We start from the raw sequence: 25,529 nt of genomic DNA, 5'->3' as shown, positions 1-25,529 counted from the left end.
TGTTGATGATTGCCTTGGCTTCGGGGAAGAGATGGGTTCTCAACTATCTGCTCTGGCAGCCTCTTAGATAATGGCAGCAGCTGCTGGGACACAAGCCAGTAGTCTAGAAATAGAGAAATGCAGACTCCCTTCCTGGCTCACTGTTACTGGCTGGTGAGCAAGGAATGTCAACCGGAAGTGTTTTCCATCCATAAACAAAAGTGTGCACCTTTTCAGCTCTGTGAGGATACACACGGCACATGTGTTGTTTGTTTTCAGGGCTTTAGAAAACTAATTCTGACTCTGAATGCATTGTAGACTTGGACCAACAGTGACAACTCGGTTTTGGGCCCGCTGGCCTGCTCTGCAGAGCTTGGACTTGCCACGCTCTCAACCCCATGCTGGAGTCTCATGTCTGTAATTCTAGCTACTTAGAAGGATGAGATTGGAGGATCAGAGTTTAAAGCTGGCCTGGATAGGAAAATCTGGGAGACCTTATCCAATAAATTACTGGGCGAGGGAGGGGGGAGAGGTGGAACTGTGCTCAAGAAGCATTGAGAAGCTCAGGGACAGCATGCAGGTCCTGAGTTAACCCTCCCTCCCATATCAATCTCTTTGGCAGTCTCTCTCTCTTTTTCTGTTCAAGTCCTCACCTGCACAGCAGCATGGAGTTCAAAATCTCTTGTCCAGGTATCCAGCGAGGCCTGTGAAAAGCAGTATATTTCAATAATTCAAGAAGCCACCCTGCTCCTTCATTCCTAAACTTTATCCCCACGAATTCTCCTGCAGCTTGTGCTGAAGTGATTCCTTTCAGATTTTGTAAGTAAGTCTGGTTAAACATGAAGATTCAGAAGAGAAGAGCATCCTAAAGACAAGCAAACAGCGAGATCGCCATGTGACTAGAACCACATCATCACATCAGGCCCCAGAGCCCAGCGGGCGCCCGCGAGACTCCCCTCAGGCCTTCTCCAGCCTCTCTGCCCCACGAAGAAACCATCACTCCCATTTCCAGCCTCCCACATTGCTTGAACCAATTCTATACTTGTATAATTTTTTTTTTGCCAGTCCTGGGGCTTGAACTCAGGGCCTGAGCACTCTCCTTGGGCTTTCTCAAGGCTAGAGCACCACCACTTGAGCCACAGTACCACTTCTGGCTTTTTTCGATGTATGTGGCACTGAGGAATCAAACCCGGGTCTTCATGCATGCTAGGTAAGCACTCTACCACTAGGACAAACTCTCAGCTGTCTATACTTGCATAAGATTTTAAAATAAGACATAAAGCAAACATTTAAGTATTTACCTTTCAGCTATGTTCCCTGTGGTAAGTGTATTCAGATTCCCTTATGGCGTATATTGAAGCTGGAATCCTCAGGACACCTCAGAATGTGTCCTTATTTGCAGACAAGGTCTTTATACTGAAGTGAGTGAGTTAACCTGAGGTTACTGCGGTGGGCCTGAATCCACTAGACAGAGGTCTGCCAAGAGGTGAAGTGTGAATACAGTGTGCCCACAAGAATGGTATCTATGAGGTCACCGGTCTACAAACCAAGCATCACCTCGACCCACAGTAGAACCAGCAGCAGATTCCACTCACAGCCTGAGGAGAAACGGGTCTTGCTGAGCCTGGATCTTTGATGTCAGCACCAGAACAACCAAGAGCCCAGATTCCTGCCCAGTTGTGGTATTGGGTACAGCAGCTGGAGCAGACTAATCCAGTCTCCTGCTTTTTCTATGCCACATTTCCTTCCTAATTCCAAAGCAGTACTTCGTATCACACAGAAGACCTTGTCCTACTTCTATTTTACATTTTGGTAGAGACCAACATTACCTTTTCAAGAGATCTGAACAAAAATGGCTTTATACCCTGTGTGGCTTTAATAGTTAAAAAATGATGGGTACCCGCTCTCGATTCTCATGGTCACGAAGAAGACGCCTCAGACCCATCTATAGATATTTCTAGGTAAGACACAAGTCTCACTTTCACAAATACATTTTCTGGCTGGGTGCTGGTAACTCATAACCTTAGCTATTCAGGAGGCTGAGATCTGAGAATTCAGGTTCAAAGCCAGCCTGCACAGAAAAATCTGAGACTTCTCTCCAACAAACCAACAAAAAGCTAGAAGTGGAGGGACGGCTCACGTGATAGAACATGAACCTTGAGCAAAATAGTTAGTGAGAGCACAGGGGTGCTGAGTTCAAGCCCCAGCACTGGACCAAAACAACAACAACAACAACAATAACATTCTCTGCTATACTCTTCCAGTTGAAGAATGTCTTAAAAATCATAGAATTGTAATCCTAGCAGAGAAATTAAAACAATTTAATTTAGCTCGTTTGTATCCTAGGAGACAAAGAAATAAAGGAAATAAGAGTCTGCTGATGCCCTTGGTACACAGGACACAGCTTGATGCCATCCCTGGGGACATGGACCCTGCGCTACATCCTGTCAGCCCTCACACAATCTGTCACTTTTGTCCCTGCTCCCTGCCTCCATCCATCCCACTCCTGCAGCATGGATGATTCTCCTCCTGCAGCAGTCATGGCAACTAGACTAAAAGCAGTAAAGTTGGGTCTTTTTACAACTTCCTGTCTCTTTCTCTCCTCTCTCACTCTCCCTGCCCCCTTTCTGCTTCTTCTTTCCTTTCCCCTCCTTGACACGGGGTCTCAATGAGTCCCAGGCTGGCCTGGAACTTGTGATCCTCTTGCCTCAGACTCTTAAGTGCTGTGATTACAGGCACGTGCCACCATGCCTGGCTATATATAATAGTGCTTTTTCCAACTAGCCCCATTCCACTTTCTCATTTCCAGCACAGTCAAGTTGGGCAATCTAGTAATAGCTTGTAATTCAATTAACAGAAACACCACTGCAGTTTGGAGAAAACAAATGGATCACAGAAAATTGAAATCCTGTTTGCCCATTAGTGTTCCTATTTAAATCGTAACTGTTTGATATTTTAACAAATGTTTAAAACGTTCACCATGTGCATTCAGGCCAAGTAAAATAATCACTAGAGAAAATGATCCAAACGAAAAAAAAAAAAAAAGGAGGCCTTTTGCATCACAGTTCTGGCACTAGCTACATAAGCACAGAGGGTTGGGATGAGAAGAGCAGAGGTAAGAATACAAAGGCATCAGCAGGGGACTGAGCAGCTATGGAGGACACACTTAGGAGTCTCTGGTCCCTGGCTGTGGCTATGAGCATTGTCACAGCCAAATGCAAACCAAGCAGCCAAAAGCCTAAACATGAATTCTGTGTCTCCTGGTCTTGGAGGGATGACCACACTCCCGGCAGGTGACCTAAAGAGGCCCGTCCCTGCTGTAAGACATGGCCATCTGGCCATCTGCCACTGAGGATGCCTCTGTGTGCTGGGCCACAGGTGCATCCCTATGTCAATCAAGTGAGGTGTCTCGCCTAGAATGTTCTGCCTTCCCCAGGTCCCACTTGATTCTTTCACTTGACCTTGACCTTTTAGCAAGTATTTTTTTTTGCGGGGTGGAGGGGCAGGGGCATCGGTTATGGGGCTTGAACTCTGGGCCTGGGCACTGTCCCTGAGCTTTTCAGCTCAAGGCTATCACTCTACCCCTTGAGCCACAGCACCACTTCTGGTTTGCTAGTGGCTAATTGGAGATTAAGAGTCTCATGGACTTTGGTACCCGGGCTGGCTTTGAACCACGATCCTCAGATCTCAGCCTCCTGAGTAATTAGGATTACAGGTGTGAGCCACAACACCCAGCTTTAGCAAATATTTTTAAAATGTTTATTGTTATTATAAAGGTGATAGATACACATAACGTTATGGTTGCACAGGTCAGGACAACGACATCCCTTGCCTGGCTCTCTCCCAGTTTTTCCCTCCTGTCCCTGCATACAAGTTGTATATCTGATTTTCAACAGAGTGTCTGGTGAGGACACTGCTGCGTCTGCTCACTCGTGTAGCATCGAGTGCATGCCAGCCATCAGACAGTCCCAGCTGGGCTCAGCAGTGCCTGCTCTTATGACACCCACAGGCCTGGGTAGGAAAGAGATGCTAACCCAGGAGTCTTCGAATGAGAATCTGGTAAGTGTATAGCATGAAATGAAAGCTGCACTAGAGGAATGGGAAGAGCAGGGGTCTAGGAGGAGCTGTCCTGGCCTTAGGATCTGAAGAGACACAGGTATTGTCTAGGCAAAGAGGGCAAGGAAGAATATTCGAGAAGGAGCAACCATCTAGGTGCAACCCAGAAGTCACAGGATGAACAGTCAGGCCTGGGTGTGAGCTGAATAATGACGGCACTGTCGTAAACCTGTTCTCAGGGCTCAGCTCCAAAGGTCATTGTCTTTTGGTCTTTGTGTTCCACAGTACCTGGCTTTGTCTTCTGTCCCCTCAACATGGAAACCTGGGCTCCGAGCCTCTGAGTTTGCTTCCGGGCCACTCACTTACCTCATAGGGCTCCTTGATGGGCCTGCATTTCTCTATCTGGTAGAGCTGGGTCTTGTAGCACACGCTGTCCTGGACTTCAGATTTCTACCAGAGGAAGGAAGAGAAAGCATGGATTAAGTCTTAGCAAACAAAAACATCCACTGAGCATCATGAACTTATAAAGCAGAGCTTGAGTGAGGAAGGACGAGAAGCCAGTCAGTTTGAGAGCAAGGTCTCATTTTTGCCTCACAGGCATAGGCCTGGGCCCAGAGTCAGAGATGTCTTTCTCTTCTAAACTCTGCCATCAGAGGGCCCGGTGATGTTGGGCCACTAGTTCTTTCCCCTGGGCAGTGGAGACTATCCTACGCTGGGAAATTAGAACTAAATAGCTAAACTTGGAAGAATACCGATTTTATCAAACCACTAAGCAGAATATCAATCTTGCTTGCTTGCTTACTTGAAAATAGCACACAAAGCCAGTGGCTTATCCCAGTAATCCCAGCTTCTTAAACCAGCCAGAGAAGAAAAGCCCATGAGACTCTTATCTCCAATCAACCAGCAAAAAGTTGGAGTACAGATATGCTCAAGTAGTAGAGTGCCAGCCTTGCATGGGAAAAGCTAAGGGAGAACAACCTGGCACTAAGTTCAAGCCCCAGTATTTACACACACACACACACACACACACACACACACACACACACACACACACACGCACAAAAGAAACAAGAATACTAAATAAATAAATGCAGAGCACAAACTCACTACCCAAAAGAAAGAGATAAGTAAACTATGAAAGATATTAAGGTATCTCTGGTGACTTAAGATGATAGAGACCCAATCTTGGTTGAAGGCAGAGAAAATTTAATTGAATGATTAACTAATTTTCCAACCCACAAACAGCTAATGAATGCCCTTATAAACTCTCATTTCAAATATATACGTCTTGGTTTTAAAAGAAGGAAGTCAAGAGAGAAGGGGAAAATGTCAAATAATTGAAATGCAACATTTTTTTTTTAGTCCATTAGACTGAATTTCCAAATTATGCCTTGGTTGCTAATAACTGGATGATATGATTAATAACTGAAACAGTACAGTTAAATGAACCATATCTGGGAATTACCATCAGTAGTTGTCTGTGGGATTAATCCACTCTAGGTAAAAACAGCCACTTGCCTTATTTGCTTTTTCCCACCAGATATGTCCTGTGATTGAAAAGTCTAGTGTGAAAAATTGGCACAATAACATGAAAACCTTCTCCAGTTTAAACGGTGTCTGGGCTGAGTTTCTAGACAAATTTCTTCAGGCTTAGCAGTGCACATCTGGAACCCTGATGCCTGGCAAAGTGAAGGAGCAGGGCTGCTGCAGAAAGCGAGACACTCAACAAGGCAACAGAGGTGTCACTCTCATGAATGCACTGCAGAATAATTTTGTAAGATTGTTTCATTTTTATTTTTAGACTGTTTTAAACTGTTTTTCTCTAAGGTGATGTACACTGGAGTTAAGATTGTTTTATTTTAACCAGACCTAGTATCTGTAAATGTGGAAGTACACAGAGGAAACTTAAAAATCAGATACCCTTCCATTTTTCTCATTAAACCACCCAGAGAACTAGAGTGCTTGAATCTACTTATAAATGGATGGATGGGTGGATGGACTGCTGGTACCAGGGCTTCAACTCAGTGCCTCAATATTCTCTACTCTACCACTTGAGCCACGGCTCTACTTCTGGCTTTCTGCTAGTTATTTGGAGATAAGAGTCTTACTGATTTCCTACCTGGGCTAGGTTGGATTTTTTTTTTTTTTTTTTTTTTGCTAGTCCTGGGGCTTCGAACTCTGGGCCTGGGCACTGTCCTTGGGCTTTCTCAAGGCTAGAGCTCTCAAGGCTAGACTTGAGCTATAGTACTACTTCCAGCTTTTTCAGTGTATGTGGAACCAGGGAATTGAGCTCAGGGCTTCGTGCATGCACTCTCCTCTAGGTTAAGCTCTCAGCCCTTGGGTTGGCATCTTAACCCTCAGATCTCAGCCTTCTGACTAGCTGGGATTATAGAGGTGAGCCACAGGCACTAGCTAAGAAACCAATCCAGCTGTGGTGAGACTGGAGAGAGCTGGACTGAGAAAGTTGCCTAGGAGACTAGTGATGTTTGCTTCTGGATCTGTCTAAAGAGGATTAAGTAAGGGGAGGGAGACCTACCCTGAATGTGGACAGCCCTATCCCACAGACTAAGGGTCTAGATAAGAGTAAAAAAGGGTAAGGAGAAAGTCTGCCAGGACTAGCACAGGCATTGTGTGTGTGTGTGTGTGTGTGTCTTTGTCTCTCTCCCCCTTCCTTTCTCTGTCCTGTCTAGCCTCTGCCACGTGTTCCCACTGCCATGATGTTTTACCTTACCCTAAACCCAGAATCAATAGAGCAAATGCCGCAGAACTGCAATCTATGACACCATGGGCCAAAAGAAATAGTTCTGCTATTTATGTTATTCTCTCAGGTATTTTGGTAACAGCTACAAAAAGCTAACTAGCACACCAGCCTCAGGTACTTTGTTACAGTAACAGAAAACAGACTACTACATACATCAGGTATCATTCTGGATTTGACACTTCTCTTTCAGTAACTTTCCTTTGGACAATGCAGCCTTGGGGATACCAGCTCTAAAATGCAGCCTCCAGGCCATGCATCTGTCCCCACCAGAAATGCCACTGCATTGCTGCTTATGCAGCATGGAGTTTTCTTCACCCCATAAACATCACACTTTGAAAAGTCTTTTACTGTTGAGAATGTTTCCAAAGCGATAGGTTTGGAGTCCTCATTTGGGGTTTTTTATATTAAAGCAAAAATAAGGAAGGCAACTACATAGCTCAATACAATACAAACAGGGTCAAGGTCATCTTGCGAGAGTGAATGAACGCTCAGTTATATCTCAGATGGGCTTCCTGCCAACCCTGAACCTCTCTGGCTGAAGGGTGGTCTGTGCCCACCCTTCTGGATGGAAGTTACATAGAGAATCTATTTTATCTTGGGTGCAGTTTTCTTGATAAAGTTCTTTTCAAGTCTTGTCTGTTTGGAGACTGATGTGTGAGTGAACTCTGAATACTGAAACATTTCCATGCCATTTCCCAACATATATGAACTCCTTGTGGCCCAAACGATAAGAGAGGACTAGTCTTTTGGAGTGCCTCTGTCTACCCCATGTGTGACAGTATGCCTGGATTTTCTGACTCCAAGACTGTGTAGGTGACTTCAAGCTGGTTAAGTTCAGTTTTTCTTCTTATTTTCTGGAGAGATGTAAGCACCATTGTCTCTTGATACCTTTGGGTGACTGGCTCCAGGAACCTGGAGATAGATACCAAATCTATAGATACAAAGACCCTTATAAATAGTTCAATATTTATATATAAACTATGCATACCTACCACATACTTTAAGTCTCTAGATTATCGATAATCTATAATACAATATAAATACTAGGTAACTAGTTATAATATTGTTTTTTCTTTTTCTTATTTTTTTGGGGAGGTAAAAGGGGGGTGCTGGTCCAGAGCTTGAACTCGTGGCCTCGAGGCTATCCCTGCATTTTCTGCTCAAAGATAGCATTCTACCCCATTCACAACTCAACTTCCAGCTTTTCTGGTAGTTAACTGGAGATAAGAGTCCCACAGACTTTCCTGCCCAGGCTAACTTCAAACCATGATCTTCAGATCTCAGCCTCTTGAACAGCTATAATTACTGGCATGAGCTGTCCAGCTCCAGACACATCTTTTAAAAAAGTTTTCTATTGTTATTATAAAGGTCATGCACAGAGGGATTACGGTTACCTAAGTCAGGAATACATTTCTTTTTTTGACAATCTCAACCCTTCCCTTACTCTCTCCTGGTTTCTAGTTGTATAGTCCATTTTTAACCATTTCAATGGTCCAGGAAGTACCATTGCTACATTTGTTTACTCTTTGTCAGACACAATTTCTTGAAATTCTTTTCAAATTGTTGTTGGGACCTGGCAAGGTAAAGAATTCTCAGACAAGGATGGCTGGCTGAATGCATTCTCGTACTCTGTGCTTTAGAGATGAGACTCTGACTACCACGCACTACTCCCCAACTCCAATGACCAGAGAATTCCTCAAAGCCTCTGACATGAGGAATCCCAGAGAGCTAAGAAATGACAGAAGAAATACAGGCAACTGAGAGGCTGAGAGAAAGTGAGGCTTGCAGTGACCCTCCTTCCCCTGACAATTCTTTCCTGGGCTTCGTGTTTCAGAGAAACCTTTCAGATTCAAGGTGCTCTCCTAGAAGCTACTTTCCCTCACATTGAGGAAACCCAGCCTGACAGTAGGTTAAATGAACAGCCTGGATCTGGTGACGGCCACTGAACAGGACTAGATAGAAGAAACCTCCGGGAGGCCTCCACTCACCCCTGACAAGTAGCGCTCGAGTTTCTTGTTCAGGAGGAAGTAGATGGCAAGGATGTGGCAGGCACGGTTGGACAGCACTGTGTTGATGACATCGCTGTTCTTGTAGCCCAGCTTCTCAGTCATGTGCAGCACCACACTTGGGCTCAGGTCTTCCAGAGAAATCCTGCCAGGCAGAGACAGAACCGTCACCTTGTTCAGCTGAGTGGGGTGGCACAGCATTGGACCCTCCCGCAGGTCCTCTGGGGACAGTCTGGTTCACATGTTCACTTATTCACTTTTTGGGGCTGTGTTGTTTGGGTTTTTGTTTGTTTTGAATTCTATTTTCGTGATCTTTAAGCAGTTGTACAAAAGAGTTGCAATTCAATACATCAGTCTACGAGTACAATGCATCAGGATCAATCACACACACATGCATTTTTCTTTCTTTCTTTTTTTTAATCAGTTGTGGGCTTGAGTTCTGGGCCTGGGTGCTGTCCCTGAGCTCTTCAGCTGAAGACTACTGCTCAACCCCTTGGATCACAGTGCTGGCCGGTTTTTTGGTGGTTAACTGGAAATAAGAGTCTCACAGACTTTCTTGTCTAGGCTGGGCTTTGAACCTTGACCCTCAGATCTCAGCCTCCTGAGTAGCTAGGATTATAGGCATGAGCCACCGTGCCTGGTCACTCTCTATTTTAATTACATACACCATAACCGTGGCTTTGGATTAAAGCCATATAGCCTGGCATCTGGATGCTGAAGCTCAGTCCTTGCTTTCAGCCAGAAAGCAAGAAGTCAGTGAGAGCTGGGAAGGGGTGTGTGCCAGTGTCACAGCAAATACTGGAATCCTTGAAGGGATACCAGGAAGGCACTTGAGCAGCCCATGTCTGCTGGCCAGCTCGGACATATCCACCACAGTGCCTGAAGACTCCCTGAGAACCTCAGATCTCCTAACAGCACAGTGAACCTCCATAGTAAAGCGAGGCCTGGTGCGCTCACTCTGCATAGCAGGTCAGTTGGGATACCAAGGGCAAAACTGTCTCTCCTGGTTATCCTCCACCTACAGTGTAACCTGGACCTCCCTTCATTACACGCCACACCCAGGAGAGCAATTCCTTACTGCTGTCACATACAAAATTATAAGTTTTAGATAACAAGTGGGAGGGTAATAGTCTTGGGTGTTGGGTTTTTTTTGGAAGGGGATGTATATATGTGTTTAAAGAAAGATACTGGTTTAAGATACAGCTCAGTGGTAGGGCTTGCCTAGCATATGTGAGGTTCTGAGTTCTATCTTCAGCACCAAAAGCATTTAAAAACAAACAAATATATCATTTCTCCCTCTCCTTCCCCTCTTCTCTTCTCCCTGTCCCTTCCTCCTCCTCCCCCTTCCCTACCTAACTTGAATCTGGGATCTTATACTCAAGGGCTTTACCACTTAAACCATACTCCCAGCCTTATTTCTTCTATTATTCTTTTTCTATACTACAATTGCTTGTCAAAATATTTAGCATTTGACTGTGTGATTGGTATGGCTGAAAATACTGGAAATGTCAAAGTGGGTGCAGCCCTGTAACTGGCCAATCAAATCACAACTGTGACCCCCCAACAATGGCCAATTAGATCGCAGATAATACTTGGACAGCCTCACTCCTATCTAGAGAGGTGTAAGATAGTGTAGGTGTAGGTGTAGGTATAGGAGGGTGTGGGATGATACCATAGCCCAAAAGGGACTATTCGGAGATAAGGAGGGATGTGTGTGAAGATAGACACTCCACCTCTGTCCTTTATCTCTGTGATAAGGAGAGCCAGCTCTGCCAAAATGGGGTCTATCAACTGATTCTTCACTGACAGTAATATTTCAAAGTTTCCAATAAATAATATATATACATGGTGCTCTCCAATGTTACTTCGGTTGTATTATCTCTGTATGTGCACACCAAACAGAAGATATTAAAAGGGCCCAGATTATGATGAATTATCATTTGAATCAACTAAAAGCACAATGACTCCATTGCATATCATTTCTTAAAAATCCAATCCTGGGGCTGGGAGTTTGGTCTAGTGGTAGAGTGCTTGCCTAGCATGCACAAAGACCAATTCCTCAGTACCACAAACATAGAAAAAGCCAGAAGAGGTGCTGTGCCTCAAGTGGTAGAGCGCTAGTCTTGAGAAAACCCAAGGATAGTGCTAAAGCCCTGAGTTCAAGCCCAGGACTGCCCCCCCCCCCACCAAATTCTAATCCTGTCTTGTATTACTGATAATCCCACCTACTCCAAGAGCTAAATGAGGTGGGGGGGTGGAGGGGAAGGGAAGGAGGGAGAGGAGAGGACAGGGGAGAGAGGAGGGGCTGTCTAGGCCCCATCGGGACACAGGAATCTAGGTCAATTCTGTCACAAATGTCTGTGCCCAGGTCAGGAAGGCAAGCCAGGCACTAAACAAACATATGCTGACTGACTGGCATGAAAATTTATCATAAAACATTTACCCCTAATGTTCTCTTCAACTTGCCATTTAGAGATCAACCTAAAGGCCCAAATGACTTCACAGGGGAAGGCTTTAAAGAAGAGTGATGCAAACCTGCAGGTTTTGTTTGTTTGTTTGTTTGTTTGTTTTTACTTTCCCAAAGGGAAAACACTGAGCACATCTCAAATAATTAAGTCTGAAGCTAAAAATTGGGAAACTACATGACATACTTTATAAAGAAAATACTTTTTTCCCCTTCCTTCCTTTCTTTTCTCCCCCTGTCCCATTTCTTCTGAGACTTGAAATCAGGGCATTACCCTTGCCAAGCAGGAACTTTACAACTTGAGCCATGTCTAAAGCGTGTGTGTGTGTGTGTGTGTGTGTGTGTGTGTGTGTGTGTGTGTGTGTGTGTGCGCGCGCGCACGCGCGTGCATGCGTGTTGGTCCCGGAGCTTGAATTCAGGGCCTGGATGCTATCTGGGAGCTTCTTTCTACTCAAGGCCAGTGCTCTTGATCCACAATTCCAGTTTTTTGGGGTTAATTGAAGATCACAGACTTTTCTACATGGGCCGTCTTCGAATCATTATCCTCAGGTCTTAGACTCCTGAGTAGCCAGGATCACAGGCGTGATCTTCGGTGCCCAGCTTGTGTTGGCTGTTTTTGAGATAGGGTTTTACTTTGTCCTCAGGCCAGCCTGGACTGCATTCTTCCTACTTAGGCTTCTCCACATCACTGGGGGCGACAGGCTTAGCCACTATACTTCACAAGTAGTTGAGATATCAAGTACAGACCACTGTACCAGCCACTGGTTAAGAAATAGTCTGGGGGCCGGGAGTTTGGCCTAGTGGTAGAGTGCTTGCCTAGCATGCACAAAGACCCAGGTTCAATTCCTCAGTAGCACATACATAGAAAAAAGCCGGAAGTGGTGCTGAGGCTCAAGTGATAGAGCTCTAGCCTTGAAAGTACAAGGATAGTGCTCAGGCCCTGAGCTCACGCCCAGGACTGGCAAAAAAAAAGAAAGAGTCTGGGCTGGCCCCAAGCCACAGTCCTCCAATCTCTACCATCCAAGTTGCTAGGGCTGCAGAACAGAGCTACCTCTCTTAACTGAAAATATTCCTTTCTTTGCTTTTGGTTTTTTCTTTTGGGACTAGAAGAATAATGACCAAAAATAATACATTTTTGTTTTAAAGAGAAATGCTTTTTTTCCCTTACATAATTAAGGCGGTAAATAACATGTCCCTACTCCACATTTCAGAATTTTGGTTTCCTGTCTTAAAAACTAAACAATTGACTTATCCCTGGTATAATATGAGCAATGAAACATAAACAGAACTCAGTGTGCTGATATTTTCTTTAATGCATAACATCTTAACTTTTTTTTTTGCCAGTCCTGGGGCTTAAACTCAGGTCCTTGAGCACTGTCCTTGGGCTTTCTCAAGGTTGGTGCTCCACTACTTGAGCCACAGCACCACTTCTGGCTTTTTCTACATATGTGGTATACCAAGGAATCGAACCCAGGTCTTTGTGCATGCCAGGCAAGCACTCTTACTACTAGGCCAAACTCCCAGTCCTTAACTTTTTAAACTATCCGTGTTCCATCTTTTCCTTCCTCACTGAATCCAAATGCCAAAAGTACCAACCTGGTCCACAGTGTAGAAAATTTACATACAAGTTTTAATGTATCGAAATCTGGCTGCACCCTGTGGGAAAGCTACTAGATATCATATCATACCCTAACTCTTTGTCAATGAAGATGTAACCAAGGAGGGGGCTCACTCTGTTTCTAACACCAGCTCCACTGCCTCCAAAGCCTGGCTGTACTGTGGAGTGATTATGCTGATTTAGAAGGTGATTATATTAGCTTAATGACTCATTTGGATGCTATAATGTCCCCCCCTTAACAAAAAGCAAATCTGCATGCTGCTAGCCATTGGTCACAAGACCTGGGCCCCTCAGCTCTGTTGTGGGTCTCACATTAGGATAAAATTTCCGGTATCTGTTTCACATTCTGGCCCAAATTGAGCAGGTGTTGGAAAACAGCATCTATTTCCAGGTTCCCTTGATAACTAACCTAAGTCACCCCAGACGTGGTCTGAATTACCACCCAGGAGCCAAATGCTAGAATTCTAGATGGAAACTGAGCAAAATCATCTCCTCTATGACTAGCGTAAGAGTAAATTTGACCCAGGAGCAGGGATGCAGATCTGGATAGATAGTCCACCTATACCCCTTAAGTTCTTCTAGAACTTTCCATCTCGAGACAGCACTCTACTGCCCAACTTGCCTAGAGAACCCACTGATTCCGCTTTCATGAGGACCAGTGGTTATTTCCAGGCTTTCTTAGCTATTTTGGAAATACGACCACAGAGGATACTGTGCACCCCCCACCTTTTCTCTCTCCTTGGCCTCCCACCTCTCCACTGGTAAAGTGTTCTCCAGTCTGCATCCAAGCTTGGTTGCATGTGCAGGAATTCAGAGGTCTGAAGAAAGAAGGAAGAAGGAGACTGGAGGTCTTCCTGTTTGCTCAGAAGCAGCCATGCCGGCACTCTGGTTCCCACACTGACTGGTTCTCGGTTTCAAAGTAAGTAGGAAAGACATGCAAGAAAGCTTTCCCCATGCTCCTTCCAATCTGTAAGGCAGCAGCCCTGCAAGGCCCCTTCAATGAGGGCTGCGTGAGGCGTCCCTCCAGATCCCTGTTCTGGGCATTATGTTTGTAGCCTTCCTTTCTAAGTCTCTTCTTGTGGGTTGCTGGTACACAAGGCCTCCCCAGGAAGTCCACAGAACCTGGCCTTAAGGCAGGGTGGGACTAAGAGGAGCATCAAGAAACAAAAATTAGGCTGGAGCTAGTGGCTCACGCCTATAATCCTAGCTACTCAGGAGACTGAGATCTTAGGATCAAGGTTCAAAGGCAGAAAATCCTTAAGACTCTTATCTCCAATTAACCACCAGAAAACTAGAAGTGGAGTTGTGGCTCAAAGTGACAGAGAGCTAGCCTTGAGCAAAAAAAGCTTGGGGATAGCTTGCTTCCAGATTTCAAGCCCAATGACTGACTGACAGAAAGAAAGAAAGAAAGAAAGAAAGAAAGAAAGAAAGAAAGAAAGAAAGAAAGAAAGAAAGGAAGGATTAGGAGGAAGAGGAGAAAAAGGAGGAGGAGGAATAGGAGGATGAGGAAGAGGAGGAAGAGGAGGAGGATGAGGAGGAAGAAGAGGAGGAGGAGGAGGAGGAAGAGGAGGAGGAAAAGAAAAAAAGAAAAGAAGACCAGGAATCTAAGGGATGGTTTGAAATAGTTGGTACTACAACTTAAGACTATCAGGAGGGTTCCAGGGTGAATCTCTCCCTCTCTTCCTCTCCTTCTTTTTCTTCCTCTCTTACACACACACACACACACCCTGGTGCCCTCATTTGTCTAATGGTCCCTCTGTGTCAACTGGATAGAAGTGCCCCTTGAGGCACGTCTGAAGCCAGTTCTGGCTTTGAGGGGTGGCCTGGAATTCAGCCTCCCCTCATTGTGGCCCTCCAGCCTGGCACCCTGTGCAGGCACCCCTTGTACCCGCACAGGATGGTCCTTTCTGTACTTCCTCTTGCTCCTTGAGCTGATCTGATGTGTGGATACAGAGCTGGGAAGGACAGCCAAAAGAAAATGCAGCTTCATTTTCCATCACAGAGCTGCTGTGCACAACTGATTGAGGCTGGTGGTACAAGCTCTGTCTTCCCAAGTCCCTCAGTATGTTCTAAATTACCTGTTGGGATAGGTGACATTATAGGGCACTTTGCCGGTGTAATTCTCATTCAGCCAGCGATTTGCCAATGCCTGGTGGATATTTGGCCTCTTCACGGGGTCTGGTTCCAGGAGAGAGCGAAGGAAGTTGATGGCCCCTGAAGACATTTGGCAAAGAACACATCCAGGTTAGAGGCTGTATGCTGAGTGTGGAGACTGCAAAGAGCAATCTCTCCTAAGCCTAAGTAGTGATTTTTCTGTAGGTGTCTGGGCCAGGCTTTGATTCAATGGTTTGTAGAGTGTAGGTTCAGCCCTATCTTTTCAAAAGATGAGGGTTTAAAGCCTTCTTTCCCTACCTTTTTCAAAAAGAAGTGCTAGTATCTGTCCAAGTGCTACTGTACATGATAGTCTAAAATTGGGTTTGGTCCTTCCAGTCATATACTTTTTAATAAAACGGGTGGTCTTCTCTGTCTGCCAAAGAAATATACAGAAAAATGAAGGTGCCCAGTGTCAGTGGCTCACGCCTGTAATCCTAGCTATTCAGGAGGCAGAGATCTGAGGATCACAATTCTAAGCCAGCCCAGGCAGGAAAGTGAGTGAGACTTGTACTTCCAATGAACCACCAGAAAACAGCAAGTGGTATTGTCATTCCAAGTGGTAGAATGCTAATCTGTGTGAAAAAGCTCAGGGACAGCTCAGTGGCCCCGAGTTCAAACCCCAGAACAGGCACCAAAAAATAACTAAAAAGAAAGAAAGGAAATGTTAAAGATATGAGCTTAATGGATCCATTTGGGCAGGTTGCTGAGTTAAGGTAACTTCCTGAAGACTTGTTTGAAGTACTATTCACCAGAAGAGCTTGGAATATACTGGAGTGCGTTTTTGTTCCATTTTCACAACCAAGCACTCTTGAGTCTTCACAAATTGCTGATGAACCCAAGTCATTTTGAGTTTAAGTCTCTGCTGACAAATTTCCTTTCTTCAGCCGTCATGAACATTGCATTGCTACTCTGAAAGGCCTTGGAGATGCTCTAGAACTCTCTGAAGTCTATGTGAAGGGCTTGAAAGCCCTAAAACTAGGGCTTTCCTCTTGTCTCAGAAATCTATGGCACCTTCCAGCCCACTGAGCCAACCTGTGGGTTGTCACCCTTCAAATAACCCAGAATCACACTGCAGAGGTGCAAAGCCCTATTTCCACTCCAAGGTGTCAGCCTTCCCAAGCCTGGGCTTGTTGGATCTTGCATGCCATGACTAGAGTCATGCCTTGATTCTAGTCATGGCATGCAGGAAAGACAAAGCCATTAAGTCCTCAAGTACGCCCAGCCCACGAGCTGCAAGCAGAGGCCCATCCCGCCCCAGGCTGCTTTCTCCCCACCTCCCAGGTACAGAATTGTCTGGGAGGTTGTCTGCGTAAGGCTGGAAATCTTATCCAACGCTGGCTTAACTTTCCCCAATGTTCTCCCTCCTCCAGCTTCATTTGGGTGAATTCAGGGCGTAAGAGCCTCTTAATTGGAAGTGACTGTTGGGAATGTCTTAGAGATGTGATCGCTGAGATGCAGTGATGGAAGAATAAACAGTCTGAAAAATGTTCAAGCTCTGAAAGGCATGCACTACTCTGTGATACACAAGTGCTAGCTTGTAGAAGAGGAAACTGTCCAGGGGGCTGGACTGGAGAGGCCCCCAGAGTTTAAGTTTGCCAAGTACACGATGGAAACGAAGGCGGTCATTATTTGGGAACACACGGCCTGGATTTACAAGGAATAGAATGCTGCATGCTTCTGACCTGAATTTGAAAAAAAAAAACAAACTTCCTTAAAGAGTATGGGCGCTAATGAATTTAATGACTGCATATGGGAGTGACAGAATCATCCCATTAATAAAGATATGTGTTATAGAAAGGTAATAAGACTCATGTGTTTTCTTTTCTTTTTTTTAATGTAGACTGACATTACTTAAAACACAAGGATCTAAAGGTAATAGACAATACGCTCAGGTTCTGTGTGTGGAAGTGGAGAGAGGAAGAGCTACATCTCTATAGTCAATAAAAAAGTAAAAGGGAGAGAAACAGATTTCACCCCTCTGAGATTCAGTTTCCTCACTGGTAACCTGGGAGCAATGACAGTTACCTTGTATGGTTGGGTAACAACAAGGTAATATGAGATAAGTCCATACCTGGTTAATCAATAAATGACAGGGTCTCCTGTTACTGGGAAACTAGTATTTCTGGACATAAGCCAAAAGTATCATGAGAGAATATAAAGGTTCACCAGACTGCTTAGAGGGGAGAAGAGATATTCTTAGTAAGGTACATAGAGTGGGGAAAAATAGGAGGTTGTCAGAAAGTCAAGAGGTGAATTCTAAAACTGAAATAACTCCATTTATGAACAAGATATGATGCCCTGGGATGCATTTGGCACTGCTGCCCAATGCCGAATCCTCCCCCATGGGGCCAGGCTCCCCTTTTAGTGGTCAAATGAACTGAAGGGCTGGCTGCCGTCCCAGGTCACCAGAGAATCAGTTCAAGCCCCATGACAAAAAAAAAAAAAAAAAAAGAAAGAAAGAAAGAAAAGAAAAGAAAGCAAGAAAGATAAAGACAAGTTGGATTCGTATATGTCATCCTGCACCAGAATTAATTCCAAATGGAGCAAAGTCTTTGAGGGAAAAAGCAGATACCCTGAAAACTTTACAGGAAGAATAAGAGATACACTAGGGCACCTTGGAACAGGTCAAAACTTTCTTAATAAACACAACAAATTAAAGAAAGTTTAGATAAATGGGACTGTGCATTAAATTGCAGAGCTTCTGTATGGCAAAGGACATAGCTAGCAAGTTAAACAGAAAGCCCACAGAATGGGAGAAGATCTTCACTAGCTATACAACAGACAAGGGCCCCATACCTAAAACATACCTACAGCTCAAAAAATTGAGTCTTTCAAAAACAAATCCTCTCATCACAGGGAGGCAAAGCTGGTTCAACATACGCAAATCAATTAATATAATTCAACACATCAACAAGAGCAGGGACAAAAATCACATGATTGTCTCAATAGATGCAGAAAAGGCATTTAACAAGATCCAACACCCCTTTATGTTAAAAGCTTTGGAGAAAATAGGAATCCATGGAACATTTCTCAATATAATAAAGACTGTGTATGGCAAACCCACAACTAGTATTATACTTAACGGTGAAAAGCTAAAGCCATTCCCTCTAAAATCACGAACGAGACAAGGATATCCACTCTCTCCACTCCTCTTTAACATAGTATTAGAATTCCTAGCCAGTGCAATAAGGCAAGAAGCAAGCATAAAGGGGATCCAAATAGGGACAGAGGAAGTAAAACCTTCCCTCTTTGCAGATGACATGATCCTGCATTTAAAGAATCCTATAGACTCTACTCCCAAGCTCCTTGAGCTGATTCAAAACTTTGGAAGGGTAGCAGGCTATAAAATCAACCCTCAAAAATCAACTGCCTTCCTCTATGCCAACAGTGAGAGGAACGAGGCAATAATCAGGAAAGCAACTCCTTTTGCAATAGCCTCAAAGAAAATAAAGTACCTAGGAATTACCTTAACTAAGAATGTAAAGGACATTTTTGATGAAAATTTCAAAACCCTGAGAAAGGAAATTAAAGCAGAACTGAGGAAATGGAAAAACCTCCCATGTTTCCGGATTGGAAGAATCAATATCGTGAAAATGACAATCTTGCCAAGAGCTATCTACAAATTCAACGCAATACCCATCAATATCCCAATGTCATTCTTTAAAGAAATAGAAGAGGCAATCCAAAATTTCATATGGAATGATAAAAGACCCCATATAGCAAAAACACTTCCTAGCAGAAAGAACAGCGCAGGAGGAATTTCAATACCAAACTTTAGACTCTATTACAGAGCTATAATAATCAAAACAGCTTGGTACTGGCACAAGAACAGGCCTGAAGACCAATGGAATAGAACTGAGGACCCAGATATTAAACCACAGACCTATGGCCACCTAATTTTTGACAAGGGAGCCAAAAAAATAGAATGGAAGAAAGACAGCCTCTTCAACAAGTGGTGCTGGCAGAACTGGTTAAGCACCTGCAGAAAACTAAAGTTAAATCCTTCTTTGTCACCCTGTACTAGAATTAACTCCAAATAGATCAAAGACCTGGAGGTAAAAGCCGACACTCTGAAAACTTTACAAGAAGGAATAGAAGATACACTAGACCTCTTTGGCACAGGTCGAAACTTTCTTAATAAGGACCAAGGATCACAACAAATCAGAGAAAGCTGGATAAGTGGGACTGCATTAAACTGCAGAGCTTTTGTATGGCAAAGGACATAGCTAGTAAACTAATTAGGAAGCCTACAGAGTGGGAGAAGATCTTCACCAACCATACAACAAAGGCCTCATATCTAAAATATATCAACAGCTCAAAAAAATTGAATCAATCCCAAACTAATCTCCAAAGTAACAACCATCCCATTAAAAGATGGGCCAAAGGGCCAGGAGCTTGGCCTAGTGGTTAAAGTGCTTGCCTAGCATGCATGAAGACCCGGGTTCGATTCCTCGGTACCACATACATAGAAAAAAAGCCAGAAGTGGTGCTGAGGCTCAAGTGGTAGAGATCTAGCCTTGAGAAAGTCCAAGGACAGTGCTCAAGCCCTGAGCTCAAGCCCAGGACTGGCAAAATAAATAAATAAATAAATAAATAAATAAATAAATAAATAAATAAATGGGCCAAAGACTTAAAGAGAGTCTTCTCTGAAGAAGAAACAAAAATGGCCTATAGACACATGAAGAAATGCTCAACATCTCTGGTCATAAAAGAAATGCAAATCAAAACAACTCTAAGATTCCACCTCACTCCAGTTAGAATGGCCAGGATCAAGAAAATTAATAACAACAGATGCTGGAGGGGATGTAGCCAGGAGGGATCCCTACTACACTGTTGGTGGGAGTGCAAACTTATTCAACTACGGCAGTATGGCCGTTCCTCAAAAGACTAAACATAGAGCTCCCCTATGACCCAGCAATTCCACTACTTGGCATTTACCAATCATCCAGAAACAAGGACATACTAAATCCACCAGCACAACAATGTTCACTGCAGCACTATTTACCATAGCAAAGATATGGAACCAACCTAGATGTCCCTCAGTTCATGAGTGGATCAACAAGATGTGGTATTTGTACACAATGGAATTCTATGCTGCTGTCAGAAAGAATGACATCGCCCCATTTGTTAGGAAATGGAAAGACTTAGAAAAAAATCATATTAAGTGAAGTAAGCCAGACTCAAAGGAACTTAGGCTCAATGGTTTCCCTCATTTGTCATAATCAGTAGAAACCTTGGGCTCTCCTAGCAGAGACTTGCAATAGAGCAAAACCTTGATACAAAAGGCCATATAGTAGGACGCTGAATGAAAGGATCTCTAGGATATAGAAACATAAGACATATAATGAATGATTGTTGTTCTTAAGGTGCTATGTTATCTCTCATCTCTTTTGCTGTCCCTTGGTTATCTCATATTGTTACAGTATCTCACTTTGTCACCTGATATATCGGATATATTTGTATTTGGTTATTTGAAATTGGATAGGGAAGGGGGGAAAACAAGATAAGGGGTGGGGTGGGGGGGAGGGAAATGGGGACCAAGACATGTGAAAGGGTATCAATGTATGGGAATTAATGCACCATCTATCTGGTAAATATCATGTAACCCTTCTATTAATTACAATAAAAAATATATGAAAAAAAAACAAAAACCAAATCCTCAAAGAATCAACCATCCATTAAAAGGTGGGCTAAAGACTTAAAGAGAAACTTCTCTGAAGAAGAGATCAGAATGGCCTATAGGCACATGAAGAAATGCTCAACATCTCTGGCCATAAAAGAATTGCAAATCAAAACAACTCTAAGATTCCACCTCACTATAGTTAGAAGGGCTATTATCAAGAAATCTAATAACAACAGATGCTGGAGGGGATGTGGCCAGAGGGCAATGCTACTACATTGTTGGTAGGAGGGTAAACTCGTTCAACCACTATGGAAAGCAGTATGGCAGTTCCTCAAAAGACTAAACATAGAGCCCCACTATGACCCAGCAACCCCTCCTTGATATTTACCCAAATGTCCAGAAACAAGGGCATACTAAAGCTACTATCACAATGATGTTCATTGTAGCATTATTTACCATAGCTAATATATGGAAACAACCCAGATGCCCCTCAGATGAATGGATCAAGAAGATGTGGTACTTAAACACAATGGAATTCTTTGCAGCCATAAGTATGAATGACATCATTCCATTCATAAGGAAATGGAAAGACTTGGAAAAAAATCATATTAAGTAAGCCAGACCCAGTGGAACATAGTCTCCATGGTTTCCCTCATCTGTAATAATGAATTCACATCTAGGATTCTTCTAGCAGGGGATCACAGTAGCTCTAAAGCTATGTACATATGGTCATGTAGGATGGGACTAAACAACATGAAATCTAGGCTATCGATACAAGAGGTTTATCTTGTGTGATTGTTGTTCTTAAGGTACTATGTGCAGTTATTTCTTTTCTCTTTTTTTTCCCCCTTATGGTTAATCTCATGTGGTTAATGCATCTGATTTTGTTACCTGATGTATTGTATATACATATATTTGTTTGAAATAGGAAAGGGAATGGGAAAAACAAGATGATTGTCCCTAAAGGAGGGCAAAAACATGAGAAGAGGTATCAATGTTCAAGAAGCAAAGCATCCACTACCTGACCAAAGTAACTGTAACCCCTCTATACATTACCCTGACAATTAAAAAATAATTAATTAAAAAATTCAACCCCACCAAGTGTAGTAGGAATATTAAGACCTTTCATAAGCACACACAAAGGAAGGCCAAATGTAAAGCAAGAGCTATGTGAGACAGATACCCCAACCCCAGTGACGGTGAAACTGCTTGGACATTTTTAACATTTCTTGGGTGCAATTACCTGTGGACTATTTTCTTAAAAAAAATTTAAGGCATGTACATTTTACTTTTTTAAGGATAAATTTAATTTTCCCAGTGGAGAAAGACTTAGCAGTCTAAGAAGGCTAGGTAAAAATACTGGGAATAAAAGCAAGCACTGAGGGAACGCAGCTGTCTGTCTGTCGTGTACTCTTTACGTACCTCTTTTGCTTGGCTGCCCACCCCAGGCCTTCCTGCTCATTCCTGCTCCCCACAGTCTGGAAGTGGCTCTTGCTAGTTCTGGCCACAAGTACTTCTGGCTCTGTGAGAAATTTCACTGGTGAGAACCCTCCCCTTTCTCTTCTCTTCCTTGTTAAAAATGGTGGTTGTTCCATCAGCCTGGAACATACACTTGGAATGGATAAAAACCTTTCCATCCCCAATCCAATACCTGGTAAATATGTAGTTGAGTGAGAAGCAAACCTTGATGATTTCAAACCAAGGAGAACTGGGGGTGGATTGTTACTGCAGTACAACCCAGACCTTCCTGACAGAAGCAAGGAGGAGGCAGAACATCAGCAATCTGCTGGCTCCTTAGGGTGTCAGTGGGAGTCAGGGTGAGCTCTCTTGGCCCATTTCAGACACAAGGCACAAACATCCTACTGTCCGATGTGCTCAGGACAAGGCAGGGTCTGAATCACCAGAGAAGCTTCAGAACTATTCTGAGTCAGCAATATTTGTGACTATAGAAAGCTGCTACCATTGGAATTTGCCAAAGGGACCCCCAAAATGAAACAGTCACTCTGAATAAAAGTACGGCAGCTTCCTGTACAATTACATATGTGCTTACTATCTGACCCAGCAATTTCATTCTCTGGCATTGGTCTCAGAGAAATAAAACCATGTTCACATGGTTTCATTTGTAAACAAATACTCACTACAGCTTCATTCATATCAGCCCTAAATAGGGAAAACAAAAGACCCTGCAGTGGGTGGATGGTGAAACAGGTTGTGGTACAGCATCTGGGGAATATTACTCAGCAACAAAAAAGAGATAAAAATCCTAATACATGCAACAGCTTAGATGAATCTCAAAGGTGTTACGTGAGTGAAACATGTTTATTTATGTATTCTCTCCATCACTTTATCCTTTTGAAGATGCTACAGAGATAGAACAAAGGCCAATGGCTGGGAAGGAGTTAAAGAGGAAAGCACTAGCTGTAGAAGAATGCAACGTGACCATGATCATGGCAGCCACCACAAATCAACACATGGTGGAAACACATACAACTGAATACACACTAACACACTCATGGATCTTGTCAACTATCATTTCCTGATGGTCACATCAAACTGGAGACAATATATTACCTCCAGAGAAAACTAGGTGAAATACCTGGGCTCCTCCTCATTTATTACAACTATGTGGGACAAAAATGTTAGCATGCGGCTTTTCCGTCAGTTTTTCTGCTGTTGTATTATTCTGTTGGCGTGACTTTTCTCTCTTCCTCTCTTTCTTTTTCATTCCTTCCTTCCTCCCTCCCTCCCCCTCTCTTTCTCCCTCCCTCCTTCTTCCTCCCTCCCTCTCTCTCTCCCTCTCTCTCTCTCTCTCTCTCTCTCTCTCTCTCTCTCTCTCTCTCTCTCTCTCTCTCTCTCTCTTCTTTGTACAAGATGGGTATTTAAACTCTACCTGACATTTTTGCTCACTGGCTAGCATTCTATAGCACAGGCTGACTCCCAATTCTCAATCTTCCTATATCAGTCTCCAAATATTGGGATCAAAAGTATGTGTTATCACACATGCCCCTCCCTTCAAAAGAAAGTCTTACTTGTTAAAACAAAATACCATATGTACCTTTATGTATTTCAATTGCCTTTATTTTTTTATTTTATTCAATTTGGCATACTTAGACTACGAACTACTGGGTATGTTTGTGCCCTCCATTGATTATAAGCTCCACAAGAGTAGAAACTACATCTGGCTTAGTCCCTGTCTTCCTGGGACCTAGAACATGCTTAGCACACGACTGGTTGTTTGTGGAATTAATGAATGGATATAAACTATGGAATGGATGGTTGAGTGAGTGAATGAAGGAATAAGCTTTCTACCCAGTTACAGCACTTTTAATAATGCTTACAGTTCCAGCCTAAATATAACAATTCCATGGAGCTGGGAGTTTGGCCTAGTGGGAGATGCACAAAGACCCAGATTTGATTCCTCGATACCACATACACAGAAAAAGCCAGGAGTGATGCTATGGCTCAAGTGGTAGAGCATTAGCCTTGAGAAAGCCCAAGGACAGGCCCTGAGTTTAGGCTTCAGGACTGGCAAAAACAAGAAACAAAGTTCTATCAACATTTTGCACAAATTTTAATTCTAAGGTCTCTGTGCATAAGCAGTTCTTTCAAGACACACATCTAGCTTATCTGGCCGAGGTTCTTCCTTCTGACCTTCACATATCTTGCTACCTCACAAAGGTGACAATATGGCCAAAATTAGATAATTTACATACAAGACCCATTTAAGCTTAAAGTCCATTGGCAAGCATAAACTCAGGGGGGAAAAGAGAGAGAGACCTAACAACAGTCAAAGAAAATACTATATTTTAACCATGAATCATTCACTGAAATTAAATCATTCCCCCCACCCCTTTTTTGGTGGGGAGAGGGGTTAAGCCCCATCTCAGAGAAGTTGAGCTTCTTCTAAGGGAGAATTCAATAAGCCTCAGAGCTGAGCTCTAGGATGATGTGTGAACCAAACAAAAGATCAAATTTGACTCTTTTCCTGGATCTGAAACCAAACCTTAGTATGAAATGTGAAGCCAACAGAAGTTGTAGAGGACTTCATAAACATACTTGATAATTTAGTCTCACAAAGCAACAGAACCCAAGTGCATTTAAAAGCTTTAGGAGCGGCTCAAAAACTCATAGGATGAATCACAGACCCAACTGGAATGAAACATCACAGGGAATTAACTCAAGAAAACATCATGCAATTAAAAACCTTCCCCAAGCCAATCCTATCCAAGGTTGAGTTTTTAACAACAAGTTGTTTTCCGAAGGGACAACACAAGGTTTCTCCCAGTGCGTTTTGTGCAGAGGAAAGAAGTCAGTGCTTCAGACTTACAATGGAAAAGGAAAGGACCGGGTGAGGGGAATGGAGGAGGAAAGCCATCCATGTCTGAACAGCAGAAAGAAACATACAGCCCTGCAGTGGTGACAACATTGGAAAAACAAAATTCTGTTTCCTAACTGGACCCAAATGCACCCTCACAAAGGCCCTGAAACCCTGAAGCCCGAGCAGCAGGTGTCACCTGTGGAGAGCTGGCTGGGGAGGGGGTTCATTTCTTTGTCCACCATCTTCTGGTACAAAGCCCTCAGGCTGAAAGGCTCCACTGTGAATGGGAGGGTTCCAGTCAACATGGCGTACATGTTCACACCTCTGCAAAACAAGAAGAGACCAGAGCCTGAGAGGTGGTGGGGGGGTGGGGGTGTAGAGACAAAGAGGACACATGATTAGCTGTGAGACTGTTGAGGTGGGAGAGCAGGGCAGGTGTGTGTGTGTGTGTGTGTGTGTGTGTGTAAGAGAGAGAGAGAGAGAGAGAGAGAGAGAGAGAGAGAGAGAGAGAGAGAGAGAGAGAGGAGTGTGTAGATATATATGTGTGTGA

At 43.6% G+C, this 25,529-nt stretch overlaps 1 protein-coding gene across 1 annotated transcript in view; it reads right to left on the bottom strand.

Annotated features, from left to right (window-relative positions):
• The window catches only part of Hunk (hormonally up-regulated Neu-associated kinase), a 97,649-nt gene that overhangs the window by 7,250 nt on the left and 64,870 nt on the right, over positions 1-25,529 (bottom strand). Inside the window, exons 5-9 of the mRNA XM_090348615.1 lie at positions 25,176-25,303; positions 14,963-15,098; positions 8,785-8,947; positions 4,402-4,485; positions 633-683 (exon numbers count right to left, since the gene is read on the bottom strand). Of these exons, the coding sequence (XP_090204741.1) occupies positions 633-683; positions 4,402-4,485; positions 8,785-8,947; positions 14,963-15,098; positions 25,176-25,303 (562 nt within the window). The remainder of the gene's footprint in view (positions 1-632; positions 684-4,401; positions 4,486-8,784; positions 8,948-14,962; positions 15,099-25,175; positions 25,304-25,529) is intronic.

Source organism: Megascapheus bottae, chromosome 1 (assembly GCF_031878675.1).
Source record: "Megascapheus bottae isolate mThoBot1 chromosome 1, mThoBot2.hap1, whole genome shotgun sequence".
Taxonomy (NCBI): Eukaryota; Metazoa; Chordata; class Mammalia; order Rodentia; family Geomyidae; genus Megascapheus; species Megascapheus bottae.
Note: the sequence above shows the minus strand (reverse complement) of the source record. Positions and strands in the feature narration are given on the sequence as shown.